We start from the raw sequence: 24540 nt of genomic DNA, 5'->3' as shown, positions 1-24540 counted from the left end.
ATGTTCAACAAACAAACATCATCCTATGTGTTTTTGCTAGCACTCCTGCAGAGGGAAAACAGATGACAACAACTAATTTGCATAATTGATGTCTTTGTTCGAATTTGGTATGCAATTCTAAATTAATGTTGGTATAACTGAATTTGCTTGATTGATGAAACAGCGATAACAGTCATTTAAGTTGACATTTTCCGTCTTTAACGCTAAAAATTACAAAACCTGATAAATGAGAAACCATAAATTTGCTTCACCGATCATTGTGTTGATCAATATTTAAAGCAATTAAAAATATTTTTGCTTGGTTGGGTATTATCTTTCGACATGGACAAAAATAAACACAGACATAAATGATTGCTAGTTAGCCGTCATTTATTGCAGCTAACCGCGTTTACAACAGAATTAAACCCAATAAACCACCAATGTGTGCAGGGTCCGGGAGGGTAAATCGGGTTTCTAGCTCAAGGAGGCAATTTACCTCGGGGAGTGTAAACGTGCGGACCGTGTCGCGAAAAAGGCGTGCATAAAACGGACTATTTGGCAGTGTAAAAACGCTCAGTAAGAGAGGGCTGTATCTGAGTAGAACGGCTCCAAATGAGCAACAAAGTCAGTATTAAAGTGTCAACTGTGTTCTCTGTGTTCTACTAAGCAGCGGACACTTGGTGGTGACGTATTACGACCTGATGACGTATGTACGAGAGGCAACCGTACTCAGGCCCAGTTGCAGCACAGGCCAGCGCACAGCAGGGCGGGGGCGCAATCGTACTTGAGCACGTTACAGGAGTGGAACGGACTTGGGCACGGTACAGATGACCTAGTGTGAGTGCGCCCTGAGACGACTCGTCCTTTCCATATCACAGGGCGGCAGCGCCACTTTGTGGATTAACAGGGCTATAACACCACCGGGGCAGATTGAGATGAGCGTCAATGAGAACACATAAACAACTGTCATATAATAACTGCATCTAAAGGCACCTAATAACATAGATATAAAGAGCGAGAGTAAATCATGTGAAAGCAAGTTTTGTCGATGAACAAAGTGCTGATAAGAAGAAGTAAGAGCCAAATCCCCCACTTAGGACAACAAAATGTCCAGAGCCACATACAAACATCAACGTTAAATTAATGAAGATATAATAATTTTAGGGAAGTGGATTTTTGAGTGGAGTTTCCCCTTGCTGGTAAAAAACGTACAATTGGCTTAATGTGTGACATAATTTCCTCTGGTTTCCCTGAAGGACATTTTGTAGGCTAGTTTCAATACCGGGTGGTTAAAGAAAATGACTCGCACAATTCTAGGGATTTTACTCATCATTCAAGGTATAGTCCATCTTTTTAAAATTATTTATTGTTTATGGGCTCAGCCTTAGTTTGTTAAAATGTATTTAGCATTTCTCTGTGCAGCATCTGCTCGTAACGTTCATTTTCTGACTTCAATTCTGTCTGATCTTCTTACTGGTGACCAAAGGGATTACATTTAGAATGGTTATTACATCATTTATACAAGGTGCTAGGTTACTTTCTAAAGTCATTTAAAGGAAACCTCATGTTGTCTCATGTTTTTCTCCTTCCTCTAAAAGGCGTGTGGAGCAGAGACTGGGCTGTTAAGTACCAAAGCCAGTGCGCTTTTAAAGGGACATCAGTAACAATCCCATGCTCTTATAGCCATCCACCCGGTCATAGGGTACCTTTGGTCACCTGGTACAGAGGAAAGATAAGACCTGGCGGGTGGACTGGATATCCCTTCATCAACTCCCACTCAATGAAAGGACATTTTCAATACCTGGGTGACACATCTGGTTCGTGCACATTGAGGATCAACAGGCTGCTTGACTCTGACCAAGCAGGGTACTTTGTTACATTAAAGACAGATGATGATAAGTTCACCGCCCCATATATTAGTTTGACCGTTCAAGGTAGGCTACATACTGCTTGCTGTTGGTATTTTATAAATGATATGTTATTTTATGTTGCTTTTGTTAAATAGCAGGCCTGCACCTTCTGTTCCTCCACTAGACCCAGGGATCACTGCCGTTGTACCGACCGTTGTTAAAGAGAGGGACATGGTGAGTCTGATCTGCAAGACAAAATGTATTGGCTATCCAACAGCCAACATGGTAGTGTGGTCACGAGATAGAAAAGCAGTGGCCAGTCCAACGTTCCGGGCCGGGCTGGACGATGCAGGGAGTTACCAGTGTGCCTGGGAGGGACTGCAGTCCAACACAGTAACCCTCGATGTTCAATGTGAGTTGAGGAGGATCCCTATACATACAGAAGGTCTTTGTATAAGGGACAATTTCTTCATGATTGCATTGAAGGTGAAAATTATATTTGTTTAATTTATCCTATGCTTTTATCCAAAGAAATGTCCAAATGTCATTATTGGGGCAATCAAAAATAGTCAGTTACTTACCAATGATGACTTTAATTTGAAACCTATGATTGTTTTCCTGACCAGTCTTTCCACGGAACACAACGGTGTGGGTCGAACCCCAAGGAGAGCTGTTGAAAGGCAATAGCGTGAACCTGACCTGCAGCAGTGCTGCCAACCCACCCGTACACAACTACACCTGGTGGTGGTACAGTGGTACTGAACCACCCCCCGCCAGCTCCATGCTGGACCTCATCGGAACGGGACAGGTGTTGCACCTGGCCTCTCTGGTGACCTCTCAGACAGGATATTACCTCTGCCAGGCTACGAATACTCTGGGGGAGAGCAACTCCTCTGCACTGCTGCAGATTGAGGGAACCACACTGGGTTTGTATGTTTATATGTAGAGAGAAAGAGAGAGAGAGAGAGAGAGAGAGAGAGAGAGAGAGAGAGAGAGAGAGAGAGGTCCTTCCGATAGAGGGACATCTGATTCGGTGTAGACGACCAAACCTCAACAAAGTAGGCCGATAAAATTGCGCACACTAAAATAAACATTGTGTAGCATTATGCATGATTGACAATATTAAATCCTATCAACTGCTAGATTAAGTTGATGGTCTGCCTCTTAACGAGCCCCTGGCCCATAATCCCACCCTACAAATGACTAGCCTTGCTTACCATTGTTAATTTCTAACTATCTTTCTCCAGGCAGAGAATCTGTGTTCATCTTATCTGGAGTAGGAGTCACAGTCTTCGTTGCCCTCACTGTGCTGGTTTGCCTTTGGTCATGGTGAGTCAAGGAGACGAAAGAAGAAAGAATAAACAGTTAATGGTGAGATTGAAGGAACAGAATAGTGGACAGGCTAAACGCTGCTTATTACAATGGTGGCTACTGTGTAGGGCCGAGGGAAAGGACTTGGCAGGTAGACAAATGCAACTCCAATAACGTGTTATAGCATCACTGATGGTGATAGTACTGCATTCCAATGTGCAATAGTTGCTTGCCCGTTATTTAACTGAACCTAAATTAAAATGATTTCTCTGAGGCATTTTATATTTTCATGACATGCTGAAACCACCATTCACTAAATATTCTGTGTGGATTACTGCGTTGTCTTTTTCTCAACATTTGAACAGGAAACAACAAAAGACCAAGGAAAACCAACACGTGAGTGCATATCAAGTGTAACGTTTTATTTGTAGACCCAAAAATCACAATTTATCTTATCAATCTAAGTCCAATGGAAGACGTGCCCCATTTTGAGTGGGGCTTTATTTTTGTTTTAATAATTCTTCTTGCAATCATGTTGCTGAAGGCGGGGATCTGTAAGAGAGCAATTTACTAATAACACCGAACACAAACTCGGCCATCAGGAGTAAATTGTAAAAAAAAAAGTGTCTGTAAAGGTTTGAAATGAACGCTGTGTAGCCTGGCGACTGTTAATTCACTTCCCTCTCCTCATCCACTCACCCAATTCTGTTTCTCTTTGGTAGACTATCTCTGTTACAAAACAGGAAAAAAGGCGTTTTTTTTAAATGGTAGGTTACAAATAACACATACTGTGAAACAAACATTTGATAGATTGAGACATTTCCCCTGCCCAGAGCGTGGCTGCCAGAAGCCCCAGTGGGAGGAGTCTCACCTCTTCAACCAATCCCGACCCAGACTCCATGTATGCCAACGTACACATCTCTTCATTACCCAGTCGGTCACTGACTCCTCCCCAGGTTCGCGATGACGTCCACACGCATGACTCAGCACAGGTAGTTCTGTTATCTTCTCCAGCACTATAAACAACTCTACTTCATTGCTCATTTTCACTCTCACTCTATAGACCCTTTTCAAAGAGGCAGCCAAAGTTTTAAATCATAACACTAACTACTTTTATGTACCAGACTTATCTTTACTAGAGCAGCCTGCGCCCTGATACAGAACAGGGACCATCATTAGTGTTATGAGTGACACCTGTTTGTCATGAATTGATACCACAGATATCTAAAGACATTTGATCTTCTATTTTCCTCAGGGAGGTGAAATTGCCTATTCCACCCTTGGCAATTTTGGTGGAACCAGACCTGTAAATCCCGGAGACACAAAGCAGCAGCCATTCCAGTGGGTTGACCATAATGGTTCTATGTCCTTGGTACAGGGATACGAGTCTGTTGGTTCATTGCCCTGTGTCTTGTTCTCCCTCAGACCAACAGAAGCAGGGGATGCAGCAGGACACTCTGTGATCTACAGCTCAGTGGCTGAAGCAACATGAGAAGAGCGCAGCCGGGATTGGAAGGCCTCAATTGGAGGCCTTTGCATGCTTTTGGTTTAACATTTGTGTGTTTTAGCAACAGTCTTTTGTTTGTGTTATGACGGGAATCTACTGAATTTAACCCTTGATTAAACAAAATATATAAGAATCATCGATGGTTTGCAGTTTTTATAACCATTTAAGAGTGGTGGATTGGCTGAATGGGTCAAACACATGAGTTGTACCCTGGAGACCAGGGTTAAGGTCCTGTATTCTTTTTTAGACTAAGGTGACTTATTAATTTACAACTACTTGGTTAGGTTTAAGCAACACAACAACTTGGTTAGGATTAAGCAACAAAACAAATTTGTTAGGTTTAGGCAACGCAACTACCATGTAATCATAACTACTTGGTTATGTTTACATGGTGAGGGTTAGGCACGACGAATTCTGCCAGAAAAGGCTGTCAAACTTCTCCCATTTAAGGAGACCACGATCTAACCCAGTCTAACTCAGTTACAGTAGACATAGTATTCATGAATTACACAGCCTCAAAACCCTTCTCATGATTTTACCATTAGGATTTGTTTATGTATGTGAAACAGTAGTAGGTTGTGCATAACCTTTCCCTTTTAAAGTGAAAACACAACCAGAACACTTAAAAATTAAGGCATTTATTACCATACTGAACATAAAATCGTGAAAATCAATGATGCATAAAAACTCAGTAACAACATTCCGCTTCAAGAATAAAACTAATTGTGAACATCATAGTTGTTTTTAATCAAACACATCAGGGGACCATATCGGAACATCATGCAAAACGACATTTATTGAAATGTAAAGAATCCATTGTCCAAAATAATTATTGCTGCACTTCTTTAACTTTTGTTTCTTAAAAATGCCATTAAAATCTTCCTTATAAACTGTGGCTCCTGTTCTGAAATTGTGTGTTATCAAAAATAATATTGGAATGTAAAAAATTCATAGTCCAAAATGATTATTGCTGGCTGCACTTCTTTAACCTGTGTTTCATAAAAAGGTCATTACAATCAGACTTATAAACTGTTGCTCCTGTTCTGATATTGTGAGTTATCACAAATAAATACTTAAAAAGAATGACCTCCTTCCATGAGTCCTTTGCTAAAAAATGTCAAATCGTCGACCATCAATCAAAGCAATTCGGAATTACGCTCAATACACAAAAAAAAGACTTAATGAGCTCATTACAACATCATAGGGCTACAGTCGTTCCTGCTTCTGTGTTCTGCACTGTAAAGCAGAACCCTTTCAGCAGACAAAACACGCTTTATTACACATTGGTTAAAAGACAAGTTAGAAAAAAATCCATATCTGATATGTATTATACGTATTGCAATATTTATTCCCTCGCTCAAGTTGCGGTTGGTGAAGGTTATATTTGGTACATTTGCGTAATGCTAATTGTGACAAAGTAAATTGAACATGAGCTTCAATTTCTGCAATGTATCCATAAATGAATGGATCACTGAATGCATAAGAAAAAACATCCTCATTTATTGTTATTAGCCCTGTTCAAACAAGAGATTTAATATCATCGTTTAATATCATCAGCCCTATTAAAAAGTGAGAAATGTGTGGATTCTCCATTTGTTTTTTTAAATCTAGATTGTATCCGGATTCTAAACACGAAGGGCTCAACATCCTCACCACCGCCTCAGCCTGTTTACACACACACACACACACACACACACACACACACACACACACACACACACACACACACACACACACACACACACACACACACACACACACACACACACACACACACACACACACACACACACAGCTTTCTATCTGCACCACACCCATGGTCTGCACAATCTCCCTGAACGTGGGCGGTGGTCACAGAGCGACCAGGGGGTTCCAGCTTGCATTGCTTTTGACAATGCCAACGCAGATAATGTTAAGTAATACACTGCAAGCCCTCGGAATAGGACAGTTGCATAAAGAAAGTAAGGCACAGCATGGTGTTGCTTCACAGAAAAATGTTCACGTGACTTCCCCCCCTAGCTTAATACTCTGCTTGATGCCCGGCGACACGAGCCAAGCACGAGACTTGACAACGTTACCGTGAGGAAGGCTGTCTACACGAAAACCTGTCTCAAGTCAACCTAGATTGAATGTGTGTTACACCATCCGCGGAGGTGGTATTCACCGTGGTGGGCTACATCCCCCACCAGGGGCGTAGTTATGGATGCTGCTTCCCCCGATGGGGCTCACGAGGCCCCCCAGGGCCCTAGAGATACAGAAGAGAAAAAAGCCCCTTCAGGGTCAATTGCTTCAATGGCAGCCTGGACATTATTACCAATCAGCTACTGCAGACGTTGTTGCTCTGCGTAAAACCAGTGAACTTTTCCAGGCTATCCAACCCTCAGAACTGAAGAGTGCCACTGATGAGGCCCTGCATGAGCATGCACAGCGCCTTGCTGACCACTACAACAGGGACATAAGCCCATGTTTCGTACCAGTTACCAGTCAGTGATCATTATCCAAACTCAAATTGATGAAGACCTATCTAAGGATTGCCATGGGGCAGGAACGATTGAGTGGATTGGCCGTACTCTCCTTCGAGAAGTAGAGAGCTAGGAAATTGGATTTCACCTCTGTTGTGGTTAAATGGCCCCTGTGCCAGGAGTATGTGTCCATTGGCTATGTTTGCTTTTGGGATTATTTGCGTTCTGTTTTTGATCGTAGGCTAGTGTGTCACTGATGCAAGTAGTCACTGTCCGTGGTTCTGATAATGATTGTGTTTGCGTCCTTTTCCCTCTGTGCTCGGATTTTGTGTTGTCTGATGTAGGGATGCTTAGTCACTGTCCATGGTTCTAATAATGATTGTGTGTTCTTGTTCGTCTTTGGGTCCTCGGCTGTAGGCCTAGCCACCAAGGCCCTATGGGGAGCAGAAGCATGTTCGACGTGATGCGTGCGGGATGGGTGGGGGCGGATGGCGGGGGGCCCACCGCAAGACTTGCACCAGAGCCTTGTGCAACCATGCTACGCCACTGTCCCTCGTACAACCGTTCACCCCAGTTTGGACAGAGAAAACATCTCTCTTTGCATCAATACAATTAGGGCATTTAGCAGATGCTTTTACCCAATGCGACTTACATTGGTTAATAAACACAGCTCCTGACACTCGTCAGGAGCAGTTAGGGTTAAGTGTCTTGCTCAGGGACACATCAACACTCAGCTAGGAGGCGCTGGGGATTGAAATAGCAACCTTTCGGTTGCAAGACAACTGCTCTTCCTCCTGAGCTAAGCCGACCCCGAGGGCATCATAATATGCTTGCAAAAACGGCCATTAAGTGTGTTTATTATTTTACCATGGCTTTTAAAATTGTAAATAAAAGCAAACTGGGGTAGGTTATCTGTATACATCACGAAATGGTTCGTAACCGTTCCACTTCTAACAGTTCTTAAGAAGACGTAAGAAGCCAAATCCTAATTCTAGGGCACCAAAATGCTAGGTGCCCTAGGGCACAAAAATGCAAAACATCAACGTTAAAGATTCAAGATAAGTTGTTAGGAATTTGCTGCAGTGTGCTCTACAACACAGCAGACAAGACAAACACAACACAAAATTAGGAAGCCAAAGAGCATTACATTTTGAGAATCATTCTAGGAAGAGGAACTTTTTTTTACATTTCCTCTTGCCTGCAATAAAGACAGTTTGTAGGCTATAGTTGCAGTAGTGGAACGTTGGACTGGCCACTGGCCACGGTTAGGCCTAAAAAAAATGTTTTGTTTGGTTCCGGTTTCCGACCGACCCTGTCAATTTATGTGCGACCCAAATTATTTTATGAGTTTTATAAAAAAAAATATATTTTTTTTTTTTTTATGTAATTACGTTTTGGTACAGCACCTCTATAATTACGTTTTGGTACAGCACCTCTTCATTCTGTACAAGGATGAGCGAATTTTCTCGTTTTTAAATGAAAACAACCTACCTATCATTCGCTGACAACAACAGGAACCAAACTTTTTTTTTTTTTAGGCCTTAGAAGAAAATGAAAATTCTAGGGATTTTCCTCATCATTCAAGGTATAGTCCAACTTTGTCAAATGTATTGTTTATGGGCGCAGCCTTAGATTGTTCAAAGGTATTTAGGGTTTCTCTGTGCTGCATCTGCTAATGACGTTCATTTTCTGACTTAAATTCTGTCTTATCTTACTCTTACTACTAACTGGTGACCAAAGGAATTATATTTAGAATAGTTATTACATCATTTCTAAAAGGTGCTTGGTTACTTTCTTAAGTAATTTAAAATAGAACCTCATCTTGTCTTATGTTTTTCTCCTTCCTATTAAAGGCGTGTGGAGCAGCGACTTGGCTGTTGAGTACCAAAGCCAGTGTGCTTTTAAAGGGACATCAGTAACAATCCCATGCTCTTATAGCCATCCACACGGTAATAGGGTCACTTTGGTCACCTGGTACAGAGGAGAGCCACTACCTGGCGGGTGGGCTGGATATACCTTCATCAACTCCACCTCAATGAAAGGACATTTTCAATACCTGGGTGACACATCTGGTTCGTGCACATTGAGGATCAACGGGCTACTTGACTCTGACCAAGCAGGGTACTTTGTTATATTAAAGACAAACGATAAAGATTTCACCTCCCCACATATTACTTTGACCGTTCAAGGTAGGCTATACTGCTTGCTGTTGGTATTTTATAAATGTTATGTTATTTTATGTTGATTTTGTTAAATAGCAGGCCTGCACCTTCTGTTCCTTCGCTAGACCCAGGGATCACTGCCGTTGTACCGACCGTTGTTAAAGAGAGGGACATGGTGAGGCTGATCTGCAAGTCAAAATGTATTGGCTATCCCCCAGCCAACGTGGTATTGTGGTCACGAGATGGAAAAGCAGTGGCCAGTCCAACGTTCCAGGCCGGGCTGGACGATGCAGGGAGTTACCAGTGTGCCTGGGAGGGACTGCAGTCCAACACAGTAACCCTCGATGTTCAATGTGAGTTGATGAGGATTCTTATACATACATAAGGTCTATCTATAAGGGACAATTTCTTCATGATTGCATTGAAGGTGAAAAAATATTTGTTTAATTTATCCAATGCTTTTACCCAAAGAATGTCCAAATGTCATTATTGTGGAAAAACAAAAATAGTCAGTTACTTATCAATGATGACTTTAAGGTGCCACTTTTAATTTGAAACCTATGATTGGGGGTTTTCCTGACCAGACCTTCCACGGAACACAACGGTGTGGGTCGAACCCCAAGGAGAGCTGTTGAAAGGCAATAGCGTGAACCTGACCTGCAGCAGTGCTGCCAACCCACCCGTACACAACTACACCTGGTGGTGGTACAGTGGTACTGCACCACCCCCCGCCAGCTCCATGCTGGACCTCATTGGAACAGGACAGGTGTTGCACCTGGCCTCTCTGGTGACCTCTCAGACAGGATATTACCTCTGCCAGGCCACGAATACTCTGGGGGAGAGCAACTCCTCTGCACTGCTGCAGATTAAGGGAACCACACTGGGTCTGTATGTTTATATGGAGAGAGAGAGAGAGAGAGAGAGAGAGAGAGAGAGAGAGAGAGAGAGAGAGAGAGAGAGAGAGAGAGAGAGAGAGAGAGAGAGAGAGAGAGAGAGAGAGAGAGAGAGAGAGAGAGAGAGAGAGAGAGAGAGAGAGAGAGAGAGAGAGAGAGAGAGAGAGAGAGAGAGAGAGAGAGAGAGCGAGAGAGCGAGAGAGAGAGAGAGAGAGAGAGAGAGAGAGAGAGAGAGAGAGAGAGACATCCTTCCGATAGAGGGACATCCGATTTGGTTACATGTTTACATATTTAGGTTACATGTGTAGACAACCGAACTTCAACAAGGTAGGCTGATAAAATTGCGCACACTAAAATAAACATTGTGTTTCATTGTGTGGAGTAAATACGCAACCATTCTGTTCAATTCAGATTGACAAGATTATATCCTATGAACTGCTAGATTAAGTTGGTGGTCTGTCCCTTGACACGGCCCTGGTCCATAGCAGTAATCCCATCCTACAAATGACTACCATTGCTTACGATTGTTCCTTTCTAACTATCTTTCAGCAGGCAGAGCATCTATATTCATCAGATCTGGAGTAGTAGTCACTGTCCTTGTGGCACTCACTGTGCTGGTTTGCTTTTGTTCACGGTGAGTCTATCAGACCAATGAAGGAAGAATAAACAGTTCTTAGTGAGATTGAAGGAACAGCCTCGTAGACTGTGGCTAAACGCTGCTTATTACAATTGTGGCTACTGTGTAGGGCTGAGGGAAAGGACTGGTCAGGTAGACAAATGCAACTCCAATAACGTGTTATAGCATCACTGATGGTGATAGTACTGCAGTCCAATGTGCAATAGTTGCTTGCCCGTTATTTAATTTAATCTAAATTAAAATGATTTCTCTGAGGAATTTTTATTTTCATGAAAAGCTGAAACCGTCATTCAGTAATTATTCCGTGTTGATTACGGCCTCTGCTTTTTCTCAACATTTGAACAGGAAACAACCAAAGACCAAGGAAAACCAACACGTGAGTGCATATAAAGTGTAACTTTGTCTTTGTATACCCACAAATCACACTTTAGGTTATTAATCTAAAGTATGATGGACAAGCCCCAGTCTGAGTGAATGGGGCTTTTCACCGTCTTTCACTTCATATTTGTTTCAATTATTACACTGTAAAAAATAAAAAGTTGAGAAAACTCAAAATTGCAAGGCAACTTACTGCAATCAATTTTTGAGTTTTGAGCCCAAAAAAATGTCATTTTTCTTCTTTAGACAAACGTGAAAGTTAGAGTTATACCAACCAAGATTTTATATTTTACAAAACTCAAAAAAGTAGGTCAGAGGTTTTAACTTAATATTTCAAATTAAGGTTAATATTATTTAATAAAAAACATTTCAAAGAATGCAAAACTAGTTTTAAGTTCACTTTAATAAAATTAATAATTGGAAACTTCCATTTAACATTTCTGAATGCCAGACAGCAACAGAACAAGCAACATGTAGCTAGTTCAGCAGCAGAGAATCGCAGTCTAAATGCAGCAAACCAAAAAGCAGAACAAGTTAGACATTATGGTCAAACTTGTTCTGCACGATACGGGAGCCCAGGTTAAACGGTGATGCAAATCTCGTGCCTCATACACCGCACGATCCCGAGAGCTGCCTTTATTTAACACCCACCCACAACATACAGCGCACCGCACACCCAACCAACGGACATGCAAGTCTCGGTAACGGTGGCGGCAACACTACGCACAATAAACAACACACAAACAATAAAGACCCCAAACCCGTTAACCCCACTTAACCTAACAGAAACAAATTGACAAAAGGCAATAAACCCCTATTTCCCGACATCACGAATACCCAGACTCCCCGGGGGGTAGGAGTCGCCACAATATTTACCATCTGAAAATTCCGTTAGGAAACCCCGTATTTTCCAAAGTGTCGAAATGCGCAGGTGCACCGTAGTTGGCCCAGCCTCAGACAGAAGCTGTGTTCGAAATCGTTCCCTATCATGGATGTAGTGCACTAAATAGGGTGCACGCCATTTTGTAGGGTGTTCGAATTCTCAGTGGTCCACTATATAGGGCACTATATAGTGGACATAAAATAGGGTACATACGATGTACCCTAAGCTGAATAACCGCGAAAACGAATACATTTAATGATGGAGTCTCCGGCTTTCGTATAGAAATGTCAACAATTTATTTGGGATTTAACATAGAAAATTTAACATTCAAAATTAGTTTAAAAAAACTTGAACAAGGAAATGTAACATTCAACATCATTACAACCCCCAGCTTTCCTCGTGAGTGCCCGGTTTGTTTACATGATGTGGGCGCATCTGTCTGCGTCACACAAATACCCGGCGCATTTACTGACGCAAATGACGTTTAGAAATGTTCAGCGTAGTGTCCGAATTCTCGTTCCCTATTCCCTATATAGTGCACTATATCATGTACACTATATAGGGAATAGGGAACGAGTGTATAGGGAACGATTTCGAACACAGCTAGAGTCTGACTTAAATCCGTGTGTCTTGCTAACAAAGATACTACACCGAGCCCAACTCTTGACCCAAAACTCAACATTGTTGGTTGGACTAAATTGCATTGCACAGTTGACATGAATACTTAATGTTTTATATTCATTTTACTCAGAAATCATAATGAGACCAACAATTTTAAGTTTTCGTTTTTACAGTGTAGGGGTCCTACGAATGACATAGGAACCCTATTGTAATCGTTATCATTTATTTATTTTGCCTGACTTTTTAGCTCCAAAAGTTATAATCTGCAGGCTTGAAGAACTCGTAAAATCAAGACGGGAATAAAAAGATGGGCCAGAATAACACATAGGTGGCGCTATAACAAGGCCTGGAAGTTCAGCATTTGCATGAAACTTGTTATTCGTCATGATGAACAACTTTCAGAGTGCAACCAACATAAACTGCTTTGGTGCCGAAAGTGGTAAAAGCTGTAAACTCGTCGCACATGTGCCAGGTGACTGTGCGACTATATGGTGTGAAATTCATAGCACGAAGGCTAAAGACGGCAGATATATACATTTTAAAGCAAAATAAATTCATATCTCCGATGTTTAAACAGCTCTAACATTGCTTCAAAAACACGTAGCCTCGGCGGTCGAATTTGGCACGCCAAATCTCAAGTCTATATCTGAAAAGAACAATTTGATGCATTTGTTTGAACTTGCCTTTCTGAACTGCGGGCTCTCTACAACGCAGGCTGGGCCTTAAAGCTAGCCTGGTTCTACCAGACTCTCGTACTTCACTTCATTTCATTTCATTTGTACAGAGAGTCTGGACCTAATCAATTGACAAACGTTAACTCACTTGAAGGCGGGTGTCTGTTGAAGTTTAAAATGATTGGATCTGCCCAGTGCCACTCTGGATCTGCCATAACCAATCGCTAACGTTTGGTTGTGACGTATGTCATGCGCCGGGAATCACGCGCAGGTTGTACACAAACCAAACACCTTGCGCGTCTGCACGAAAATGTCCGTCAACGACAGCTGCAGGTTTTGTTCGTCGAATTTAATTTATCAGGGAAAAATTGCACATTGTAAATCAACTACCGACCTACAACAACAACTCAAACTGGCGTATGACTTTATCGTCATTGTTCTCAGACACGCCCTCTGTTCACTGATTGGGGGCCGCTGTGGCGGCACCAGAAAACCAAATTACATACAGCAGGTCCAGACCTAGTACTGAAGGGAAATTCAAATTGAGCGGAAGTACTTAGGCGGGCGGAGCCAGGCTACCTTAAAGCGGTACACATGTAACTTAACGTTTTGACAGTGGGATTTGACACGGTATGCTTTTGCTTTAGAAACATGGATGGTGATTGTTTTGATCTGTTAACTTCCGGTAAACCAGTTTTTAAGGCATACTATGTTACCATACCGACCAAGCTCAACATACCTCCACGTACGGAAGCCTTGGAGAGAGACAACGTCGCGGTTTGTTAAATTGCAGGATACAAATAACACATACTTTGAAACAAACATTTGATAGATTGAGCTATTCCCCCTACACAGAGCATGGCTACCAGCAGCCCCATTGGGAGGAGCCTCAACTCTTCAACCAATCCCGACCCAGACTCCATGTATGCCAACGTACACATGTCTTCATTACCCAATCGGTCACTGACTCCTCCCCAGGTTCTCAATGACGTCCACACGCATGACTCAGGACAGGTAGTTCTGTTCTCTTCTCCAATACTATAAACAACTCTGCTTCATTGCCCTTTTTCACTGTCGCTCTATAGACCCTTTTCGAAGAAGCAACCCAAGTTTTAAATCATAAAACCAACTACTTTTATGTACCATGGCAAAGTTAGTAGACTTATCTTCACTAGAGCAGCCTGCGCCCTGATACATAACAGAGACCATCAATAGTGTTATGAGTGACACCTGTTTGTCATACGATGACACCTCTTGACATAAGACACATATGATATGCGGTAACTATATTTATATTTAATGATATACGCAATGCATTATAAACATCGTTTCTTATCAGTATTGTATACATTATCGTTATCGACTTGTGTTCCTAATATGCATGTGTCCCCCGTTAATATATATTGTCATGCAATTTGCGTGTGTTTAAACAGATGGACGAACACACAAGCACCCAAATTCATTAATTATTTTACACATACACACACTTCATTCATTCTTTTTAACACTCACTCGCGGTAAAACAATGAGAAACTGATCTTCTATTTTCTTCAGGAACGGGATTTTGGAGAAACAGATCTGTAAATCCCGGAGACCCAAAGCAGCAGCCATTCCAGTGGGTTGACCATAATGGTTCTATGTCCTTGGTACAGGGATACGAGTCTGTTGGTTCATTGCCCTGTCTCTTGTTCTCCCTCAGACCAACAGAAGCAGGGGATGCAGCAGGACACTCTGTGATCTACAGCTCAGTGGCTGAAGCAACATGAGAAGAGCGCAGCCGGGATTGGAAGGCCTCGATTGGTGGCCTATGCATGCTTTTGGTTTAACATTTGTGTGTTTTAGCAATAGTCTTTGGTTTGTGATATGATGGGAATCTACTGAATTTAACCCTTGATTGAAAAAAAGACATAAGGATTGGCTGAATGGGTCAAACACATGAGTTGTACCCTGGAGACCAGGGTTAAGGTCCTGTATTCTTTTTTAGACTAAGGTGACTTATTAATTTACAACTACTTGGTTAGGTTTAAGCAACACAACAACTTGGTTAGGATTAAGCAACAAAACAAATTTGTTAGGTTTAGGCAACGCAACTACCATGTAATCATAACTACTTAGTTATGTTTACATGGTGAGGGTTAGGCACGACGAATTCTGCCAGAAAAGGCTGTCAAACTTCTCCCATGTAAGGATACCACGATCTAACCCAGTCTAACTCAGTTACAGTGGACATAGTATTCATGAATTACGCAGCTTCAGAATCATTCTCATGATTTTACCATTAGGATTTGTTTATGAATGTGAAACAGTAGTAGGTTTCCATAACTTTTCCCTTTTAAAGTGAAAACACAACCAGAACACTTAAAAATTAAGGCATTTATTACCATACTGAACAAAAAATCATGAAAATCAATGATGCATAAAGACTCAGTAGCAACATTCTGCTTCAAGAATAATACTAATTGTGAACATCATGGTTGTTTAGGGGACCGTATCGGAACTTCATGCAAAACAACATTTATTGAAATGTAAAGAATCCATTGTCCAAAATAATTATTGCTGCACTTCTTTAACTTTTGTTTCTTAAAAATGCCATTAAAATCTTCCTTATAAACTGTGGCTCCTGTTCTGAAATTGTGTGTTATCAAAAATAATATTGGAATGTAAAAAATTCATAGTCCAAAATGATTATTGCTGGCTGCACTTCTTTAACCTGTGTTTCATAAAAAGGTCATTACATTCAGCCTTATAAACTGTTGCTCCTGTTCTGATATTGTGAGTTATCACAAATAAATACTTAAAAAGAATGACCTCCTTCCATGAGTCCTTTGCTAAAAAGTTTAAAATCGTCGACCGTCAATCAAAGCAATTCGTAATTACGCTCAATACACAAAAAGAAGACTTAATGAGCTCATTACATCATCATAGGGCTAAAGGTCGTTCCTGCTTCTGTGTTCTGCACTGTAAAGCAGAACTCTTTCAGCAGACAAAACACGCTTTATTACACATTAGTTAAAAGACAAGTTAGAAAATAGTCCATATCAGATATGTATTATACGTATTGCAGTATTTATTCATACATAGATGTGATATTGTTCGCTCAAGATGCGGTTGGTGAAGATTATATTTGGTACATTTGCGTAATGCTAATTGTGACAAAGTAAATTGAACATGAGCTTCAATTTCTGCAATGTATCCATAAATGAATGGATCACTGAATGCATAAGAAAAAACATCCTCAATAATTGTTATTAGCCCTTTCAAACAAGAGATTTAATGTCATCATTCAATATCATCAGCCCTATTAAAAAGTGAGAAATCTGTGGATTCTCTATTTGTTTTTTAAATCTAGATTGTGTCCGGATTCTTAACATGAAGGGCTCAACATCCTCACCACCGCCTCAGCCTGTTTCCACACACACACACGCGCACGTGCACGCGCACGCACACATGCAGACACACACACACACACACACACACACACACACACACACACACACACACACACACACACACACACACACACACACACACACACACACACACACACACACACACACACACACACACACAGCTTTCTATCTGCACCACACCCATGGTCTGCACAATCTCCCTGAACGTGGGCGGTGGTCACACAGCGACCAGGGGTTCCAGCTTACATTGCTTTTGACAATGCCAACACAGATAATGTTAAGTAATACACTGCAAGCCCTCGGAATAGGACAGTTGCATAAAGAAAGTAAGGCACAGCATGGTGTTGCTTCACAGAAAAATGTTCACGTGACTTCCCCCCCTAGCTTAATACTCTGTTTGATGCCCGGCGACACAAGCCAAGCACGTGACTTGACAACGCTACCGTGAGGAAGGCTGTCTACACGAAAACCTGTCTCAAGTCAACCTAGATTGAATGTGTGTTAGTTACACCATCCGCAGAGGTGGTATTCACAGTGGTGGGCTACATCCCCCACCAGGGGCGTAGTTATGGATGCTGCTTCCCCCGATGGGGCTCACGAGGCCCCCCAGGGCCCTAGAGATACAGAAGAGAAAAAAGCCCCTTCAGGGTCAATTGCTTCAATGGCAGCCTGGACATTATTACCAATCAGCTACTGCAGACGTTGTTGCTCTGCGTAAAACCAGTGAACTTTTCCAGGCTATCCAACCCTCAGAACTGAAGAGTGCCACTGATGAGGCCCTGCATGAGCATGCACAGCGCCTTGCTGACCACTACAACAGGGACATAAGCCCATGTTTCTTACCAGTTACCAGTCAGTGATCATTATCCAAACTCAAATTGATGAAGACCTATCTAAGGATTGCCATGGGGCAGGAACGATTGAGTGGATTGGCCGTACTCTCCTTCGAGAAGTAGAGAGCTAGGAAATTGGATTTCACCTCTGTTGTGGTTAAATGGCCGCTGTGCCAGGAGTATTTGTCCATTGGCTATGTTTGCTTTTTGGATTATTTGCGTTCTGTTTTTGATCGTAGGCTAGTGTGTCACTGATGCAAGTAGTCACTGTCCGTGGTTCTGATAATGATTGCGCTTGCGTCCTTTTCCCTCTGTGCTTGGATTTTGTGTTGTCTGATGTAGGGATGCTAAGTCACTGTCCATGGTTCTAAAAATGATCGTGTGTTCTTGTTCGTCTTTGGGTCCTTGGCTGTAGGCCTAGCCGCCAAGGCCCTATGGGGAGCGGAAGCATGTTCGTGATGAGTGCGGGATGGGTGGGGGCGGATGGCGGGGGGCCCACCGCAAGACTTGCACCAGAGCCTTGTGCAACCACGCTACGCCACTGTCCCTCGTCCAACCGTTCACCCCAGTTTGGACAGAGAAAACATCTCTCTTTGCATCAATACAATTAGGGCATTTAGCAGATGCTTTTATCCAATGCGACTTACATCGGTTAATACACACAGCTCCTGACACTCGTCAGGAGCAGTTAGGGTTAAGTGTCTTGCTCAGGGACACATCCACACTCAGCTAGGAGGCGCTGGGGATCGAAATAGCAACCTTTCGGTTACAAGACAACTGCTCTACCTCCTGAGCTAAGCCGACCCCGAGGGCTTCATAATATGCTTGCAAAAACGGCCATTAAGTGTGTTTATTATTTTACCATGGCTTTTAAAATTGTAAATAAAAGCAAACTGCAAACTTCTAACAGTTCTTAAGAAGACGTAAGAAGCCAAATCCTAATTCTAGGGCACCAAAATGCTAGGTGCCCTAGGGCACAAAAATGCAAAACATCAACGTTAAAGATTCAAGATAAGTTGTTAGGAATTTGCTGCAGTGTGCTCTACAACACAGCAGACAAGACAAACACAACACAAAATTAGGAAGCCAAAGAGCATTACATTTTGAGAATCATTCTAGGAAGAGGAACTTTTTTTTACATTTCCTCTTGCCTGCAATAAAGACAGTTTGTAGGCTATAGTTGCAGTAGCGGATGGTTAGAAGAAAATGAAAATTCTAGGGATTTTCCTCATCATTCAAGGTATAGTCCAACTTTGTCAAATGTATTGTTTATGGGCTCAGCTTTAGAATGTTCAAAGGTATTTAGGGTTTCTCTGTGCTGCATCTGCTAATGACGTTCATTTTCTGACTTAAATTCTGTCTTATCTTACTCTTACTACTAACTGGTGACCAAAGGAATTATATTTAGAATAGTTATTACATCATTTATAAAAGGTGCTTTGTTACTTTCTTAAGTAATTTAAAATAAAACCTCATCTTGCCTTATGTTTTTCTCCTTCCTCTAAAAGGCGTGTGGAGCAGCAACTTGACTGTTGTGTACCAAAGCCAGTGCGCTTTTAAAGGGACATCAGTAACAATACCATGCTCTTATAGCCATCCACCCGGTCATAGGGTACTTTTGGTCACCTGGTACAGAGGAGAGCCACTACCTGGCGGGTGGACTGGATATCCCTTCATCAACTCCCACTCAATGAAAGGACATTTTCAATACCAGAGTGACACATCTGGTTCGTGCACATTGAAGATCAACAGGCTGCTTGACTCTGACCAAGCAGGGTACTTTGTTATATTAAAGACAGATGATGATGCGTTCACCGCCCCATATATTACTTTGACCGTTCAAGGTAGGCTACATACTGCTTGCTGTTGGTATTTTATAAATGTTATGTTATTTTATGTTATTTTGTTAAATAGCAGGCCTGCACCTTCTGTTCCTTCACTAGACCCAGGGATCACTGCCGTTGTACCGACCGTTGTTGTAGAGAGGGACATGGTGAGTCTGATCTGCAAGTCAAAATGTATTGGCTCTCCGCCGGCCAACATGGTAGTGTGGTCACGAGATGGAAAAGCAGTGGCCAGTCCAACGTTCCGGGCCGGGCTGGACGATGCAGGGAGTTACCAGTGTGCCTGGGAGGGACTGCAGTCCAACACAGTAACCCTCGAAGTTCAATGTGAGTTGATGAGGATTCTTATACATACATAAGGTCTTTCTATAAAGGGACAATTTCTTCATGATTGCATTGAAGGTGAAAAAATATTTGCTTAATTTATCCAATGCTTTTACCCAAAGAATGTCCAAATGTCATTATTGTGGAAAAACAAAAATAGTCAGTTACTTATCAATGATGACTTTAAGGTGCCACTTTTAATTTGAAACCTATGATTGGGGGTTTTCCTGACCAGACCTTCCACGGAACACAACGGTGTGGGTCGAACCCCAAGGAGAGCTGTTGAAAGGCAATAGCGTGAACCTGACCTGCAGCAGTGCTGCCAACCCACCAATACACAACTACACCTGGTGGTGGTACAGTGGTACTGCACCACCCCCCGCCAGCTCCATGCTGGACCTCATCGGAACGGGACAGGTGTTGCACCTGGCCTCTCTGGTGACCTCTCAGACAGGATATTACCTCTGCCAGGCCACGAATACTCTGGGGGAGAGCAACTCCTCTGCACTGCTGCAGATTGAGGGGACCACACTGGGTCTGTATGTTTATATGGAGAGAGAGAGAGAGAGAGAGAGAGAGAGAGAGAGAGAGAGAGAGAGAGAGAGAGAGAGAGAGAGAGAGAGAGGTCCTTCCGATAGAGGGACATCTGATTCGGTGTAGACGACCAAACCTCAACAAAGTAGGCCGATAAAATTGCGCACACTAAAATAAACGTTGTGTAGCATTATGCATGATTGACAATATTAAATCCTATCAACTGCTAGATTAAGTTGATGGTCTGCCTCTTAACGAGCCACTGGCCCATAATCCCACCCTACAAATGACTACCCTTGCTTACCATTGTTAATTTCTAACTATCTTTCTCCAGGCAGAGAATTTGTGTTCATCTTATCTGGAGTAGGAGTCACAGTCTTCGTAGCCCTCACTGTGCTGGTTTGCCTTTGGTCACGGTGAGTCAAGGAGACGAAAGAAGAAAGAATTAACAGTTAATGGTGAGATTGAAGGAACAGAATAGTGGACAGGCTAAACGCTGCTTATTACAATGGTGGCTACTGTGTAGGGCTGAGGGAAAGGACTGGTCAGGTAGACAAATGCAACTCCAATAACGTGTTATAGCATCACTGATGGTGATAGTACTGCAGTCCAATGTGCAATAGTTGCTTGCCCGTTATTTAACTGAACCTAAATGAAAATGATTTCTCTGAGGCATTTTATATTTTCATGACATGCTGAAACCACCATTCACTAAATATTCTGTGTGGATTACTGCGTTGTCTTTTTCTCAACATTTGAACAGGAAACAACAAAAGACCAAGGAAAACCAACACGTGAGTGCATATCAAGTGTAACGTTTTATTTGTAGACCCAAAAATCACAATTTATCTTATCAATCTAAGTCCAATGGAAGACGTGCCCCATTTTGAGTGGGGCTTTATTTTTGTTTTAATAATTCTTCTTGCAATCATGTTGCTGAAGGCGGGGATCTGTAAGAGAGCAATTTACTAATAACACCGAACACAAACTCGGCCATCAGGAGTAAATTGTAAAAAAAAGTGTCTGTAAAGGTTTGAAATGAACGCTGTGTAGCCTGGCGACTCTGTTAATTCACTTCCCTCTCCTCATCCACTCACCCAATTCTGTTTCTCCTTGGTAGACTATCTCTGTTACAAAACAGGAAAAAAGGCTTTTTTTTAAATGGCAGGTTACAAATAACACATACTGTGAAACAAACATTTGATAGATTGAGACATTTCCCCTACACAGAGCATGGCTACCAGAAGCCCCAGTGGGAGGAGCCTCAACTCTTCAACCAATCCCGACCCAGACTCCATGTATGCCAACGTACACATCTCTTCATTACCCAGTCGGTCACTGACTCCTCCCCAGGTTCTCGATGACGTCCACACGCATGACTTAGCACAGGTAGTTCTGTTCTCTTCTCCAGCACTATAAACAACTCTACTTCATTGCTCATTTTCACTCTCACTCTATAGACCCTTTTCAAAGAGGCAGCCAAAGTTTTAAATCATAACACTAACTACTTTTATGTACCAGACTTATCTTTACTAGAGCAGCCTGCGCCCTGATACAGAACAGGGACCATCATTAGTGTTATGAGTGACACCTGTTTGTCATGAATTGATACCACAGATATCTAAAGACATTTGATCTTCTATTTTCCTCAGGGAGGTGAAATTGCCTATTCCACCCTTGGCAATTTTGGTGGAACCAGACCTGAAAATCCCGGAGACACAAAGCAGCAGCCATTCCAGTGGGTTGACCATAATGGTTCTATGTCCTTGGTACAGGGATACGAGTCTGTTGGTTCATTGCCCTGTGTCTTGTTCTCCCTCAGACCAACAGAAGCAGGGGATGCAGCAGGACACTCTGTGATCTACAGCTCAGTGGCTGAAGCAACATGAGAAGAGCGCAGCCGGGATTGGAAGGCCTCAATTGGAGGCCTTTGCATGCTTTTGGTTTAACATTTGTGCGTTTTAGCAACAGTCTTTTGTTTGTGTTATGACGGGAATCTACTGAATTTAACCCTTGATTAAACAAAATATATAAGAATCATCGATGGTTTGCAGTTTTTATAACCATTTAAGAGTGGTGGATTGGCTGAATGGGTCAAACACATGAGTTGTACCCTGGAGACCAGGGTTAAGGTCCTGTATTCTTTTTTAGACTAAGGTGACTTATTAATTTACAACTACTTGGTTAGGTTTAAGCAACACAACAACTTGGTTAGGATTAAGCAACAAAACAAATTTGTTAGGTTTAGGCAACGCAACTACCATGTAATCATAACTACTTGGTTATGTTTACATGGTGAGGGTTAGGCACGACGAATTCTGCCAGAAAAGGCTGTCAAACTTCTCCCATGTAAGGAGACCACGATCTAACCCAGTCTAACTCAGTTACAGTAGACATAGTATTCATGAATTACACAGCTTCAAAACCCTTCTCATGATTTTACCATTAGGATTTGTTTATGTATGTGAAACAGTAGTAGGTTGTGCATAACCTTTCCCTTTTAAAGTGAAAACACAACCAGAACACTTAAAAATTAAGGCATTTATTACCATACTGAACATAAAATCGTGAAAATCAATGATGCATAAAAACTCAGTAACAACATTCCGCTTCAAGAATAAAACTAATTGTGAACATCATAGTTGTTTTTAATCAAACACATCAGGGGACCGTATCGGAACATCATGCAAAACGACATTTATTGAAATGTAAAGAATCCATTGTCCAAAATAATTATTGCTGCACTTCTTTAACTTTTGTTTCTTAAAAATGCCATTAAAATCTTCCTTATAAACTGTGGCTCCTGTTCTGAAATTGTGTGTTATCAAAAATAATATTGGAATGTAAAAAATTCATAGTCCAAAATGATTATTGCTGGCTGCACTTCTTTAACCTGGTTTTCATAAAAAGGTCATTACAATCAGACTTATAAACTGTTGCTCCTGTTCTGATATTGTGAGTTATCACAAATAAATACTTAAAAAGAATGACCTCCTTCCATGAGTCCTTTGCTAAAAAATGTCAAATCGTCGACCATCAATCAAAGCAATTCGGAATTACGCTCAATACACAAAATGAAGACTTAATGAGCTCATTACAACATCATAGGGCTACAGTCGTTCCTGCTTCTGTGTTCTGCACTGTAAAGCAGAACCCTTTCAGCAGACAAAACACGCTTTATTACACATTAGTTAAAAGACAAGTTAGAAAAAAATCCATATCTGATATGTATTATACGTATTGCAATATTTATTCCCTCGCTCAAGATGCGGTTGGTGAAGATTATATTTGGTACATTTGCGTAATGCTAATTGTGACAAGTAAATTGAACATGAGCTTCAATTTCTGCAATGTATCCATAAATGAATGGATCACTGAATGCATAAGAAAAATCATCCTCATTTATTGTTATTAGCCCTGTTCAAACAAGAGATTTAATATCATCGTTTAATATCATCAGCCCTATTAAAAAGTGAGAAATGTGTGGATTCTCCATTTGTTTTTTTAAATCTAGATTGTATCCGGATTCTAAACACGAAGGGCTCAACATCCTCACCACCGCCTCAGCCTGTTTCCACTCGCGCGCGCGCACGCACGCACGCGCGCACACGCACACACTGCGTTCTATCTGCACCACACCCATGGTCTGCACAATCTCCCTGAACGTGGGCGGTGGTCACAGAGCGACCAGGGGGTTCCAGCTTACATTGCTTTTGACAAGGCCAACGCAGATCATATTTAATAATACGCTGCAAGCCCTAGGAATAAGATAATTGCATAAAGAAAATAAGGAACAGCATGGTGTTGCTGTTCACGTGACTTCCCCCCCTAGCTTAATACTCTGCTTGATGCCCGGCGACACGAGCCAAGCACGTGACTTGACAACGCTACCGTGAGGAAGGCTGTCTACACGAAAACCTGTCTCAAGTCAACCTAGATTGAATGTGTGTTAGTTACACCATCCGCGGAGGTGGAATTCACAGTGGTGGGCTACATCCCCCACCAGGGGCGTAGTTATGGATGCTGCTTCCCCCGATGGGGCTCACGAGGCCCCCCAGGGTCCTAGAGGTACAGAAGAGAAAAAAGCATCTTCAGGGTCAATTTCTTCAATGGCAGCCTGGACATTATTACCAATCAGCTACTGCAGACGTTGTTGCTCTGCGTAAAACCAGTGAACTTTTCCAGGCTATCCAACCCTCAGAACTGAAGAGTGCCACTGATGAGGCCCTGCATGAGCA

At 42.0% G+C, this 24540-nt stretch overlaps 2 protein-coding genes across 6 annotated transcripts in view; both read left to right on the top strand.

Moving 5' to 3' along the window:
* Positions 1–24540, top strand: part of si:dkey-33i11.1 (B-cell receptor CD22) — a 93121-nt gene that overhangs the window by 16534 nt on the left and 52047 nt on the right. Inside the window, exon 19 of the mRNA XM_030371468.1 lies at positions 1–1317. This exon is cut by the window's left edge and continues 272 nt beyond it. The gene's annotated coding sequence lies outside the window, so the exon portion shown is untranslated. The remainder of the gene's footprint in view (positions 1318–24540) is intronic.
* LOC115554670 (B-cell receptor CD22) lies at positions 8555–23101 on the top strand. 5 transcript variants are annotated; one of them, XM_030371472.1, is made up of 9 exons: positions 8555–8694; positions 8963–9298; positions 19544–19771; positions 20004–20303; positions 20637–20718; positions 21066–21096; positions 21533–21691; positions 21955–22040; positions 22125–23101. In XM_030371472.1, the coding sequence occupies exons 1-9, from the start codon at positions 8661–8663 to the stop codon at positions 22189–22191; spliced, it is 1323 nt and encodes a 440-aa protein (XP_030227332.1). In that variant the 5' UTR covers positions 8555–8660; the 3' UTR covers positions 22192–23101. The 5 variants fall into 5 exon arrangements, with proteins under 5 accessions (XP_030227332.1, XP_030227334.1, XP_030227333.1 ...); XM_030371474.1 differs by lacking the exons at positions 19544–19771; positions 20004–20303; positions 20637–20718; ... (2 more) ...; positions 21955–22040; positions 22125–23101 and adding exons at positions 9397–9624; positions 9856–10155; positions 10717–10798; ... (2 more) ...; positions 14912–14972; positions 15057–16675; XM_030371473.1 differs by lacking the exons at positions 19544–19771; positions 20004–20303; positions 20637–20718; ... (2 more) ...; positions 21955–22040; positions 22125–23101 and adding exons at positions 9397–9624; positions 9856–10155; positions 10714–10798; ... (2 more) ...; positions 14912–14972; positions 15057–16675.

The sequence above is a fragment of the Gadus morhua genome, chromosome 11, assembly GCF_902167405.1.
Source record: "Gadus morhua chromosome 11, gadMor3.0, whole genome shotgun sequence".
Taxonomy (NCBI): domain Eukaryota; kingdom Metazoa; phylum Chordata; class Actinopteri; order Gadiformes; family Gadidae; genus Gadus; species Gadus morhua.
Note: the sequence above shows the minus strand (reverse complement) of the source record. Positions and strands in the feature narration are given on the sequence as shown.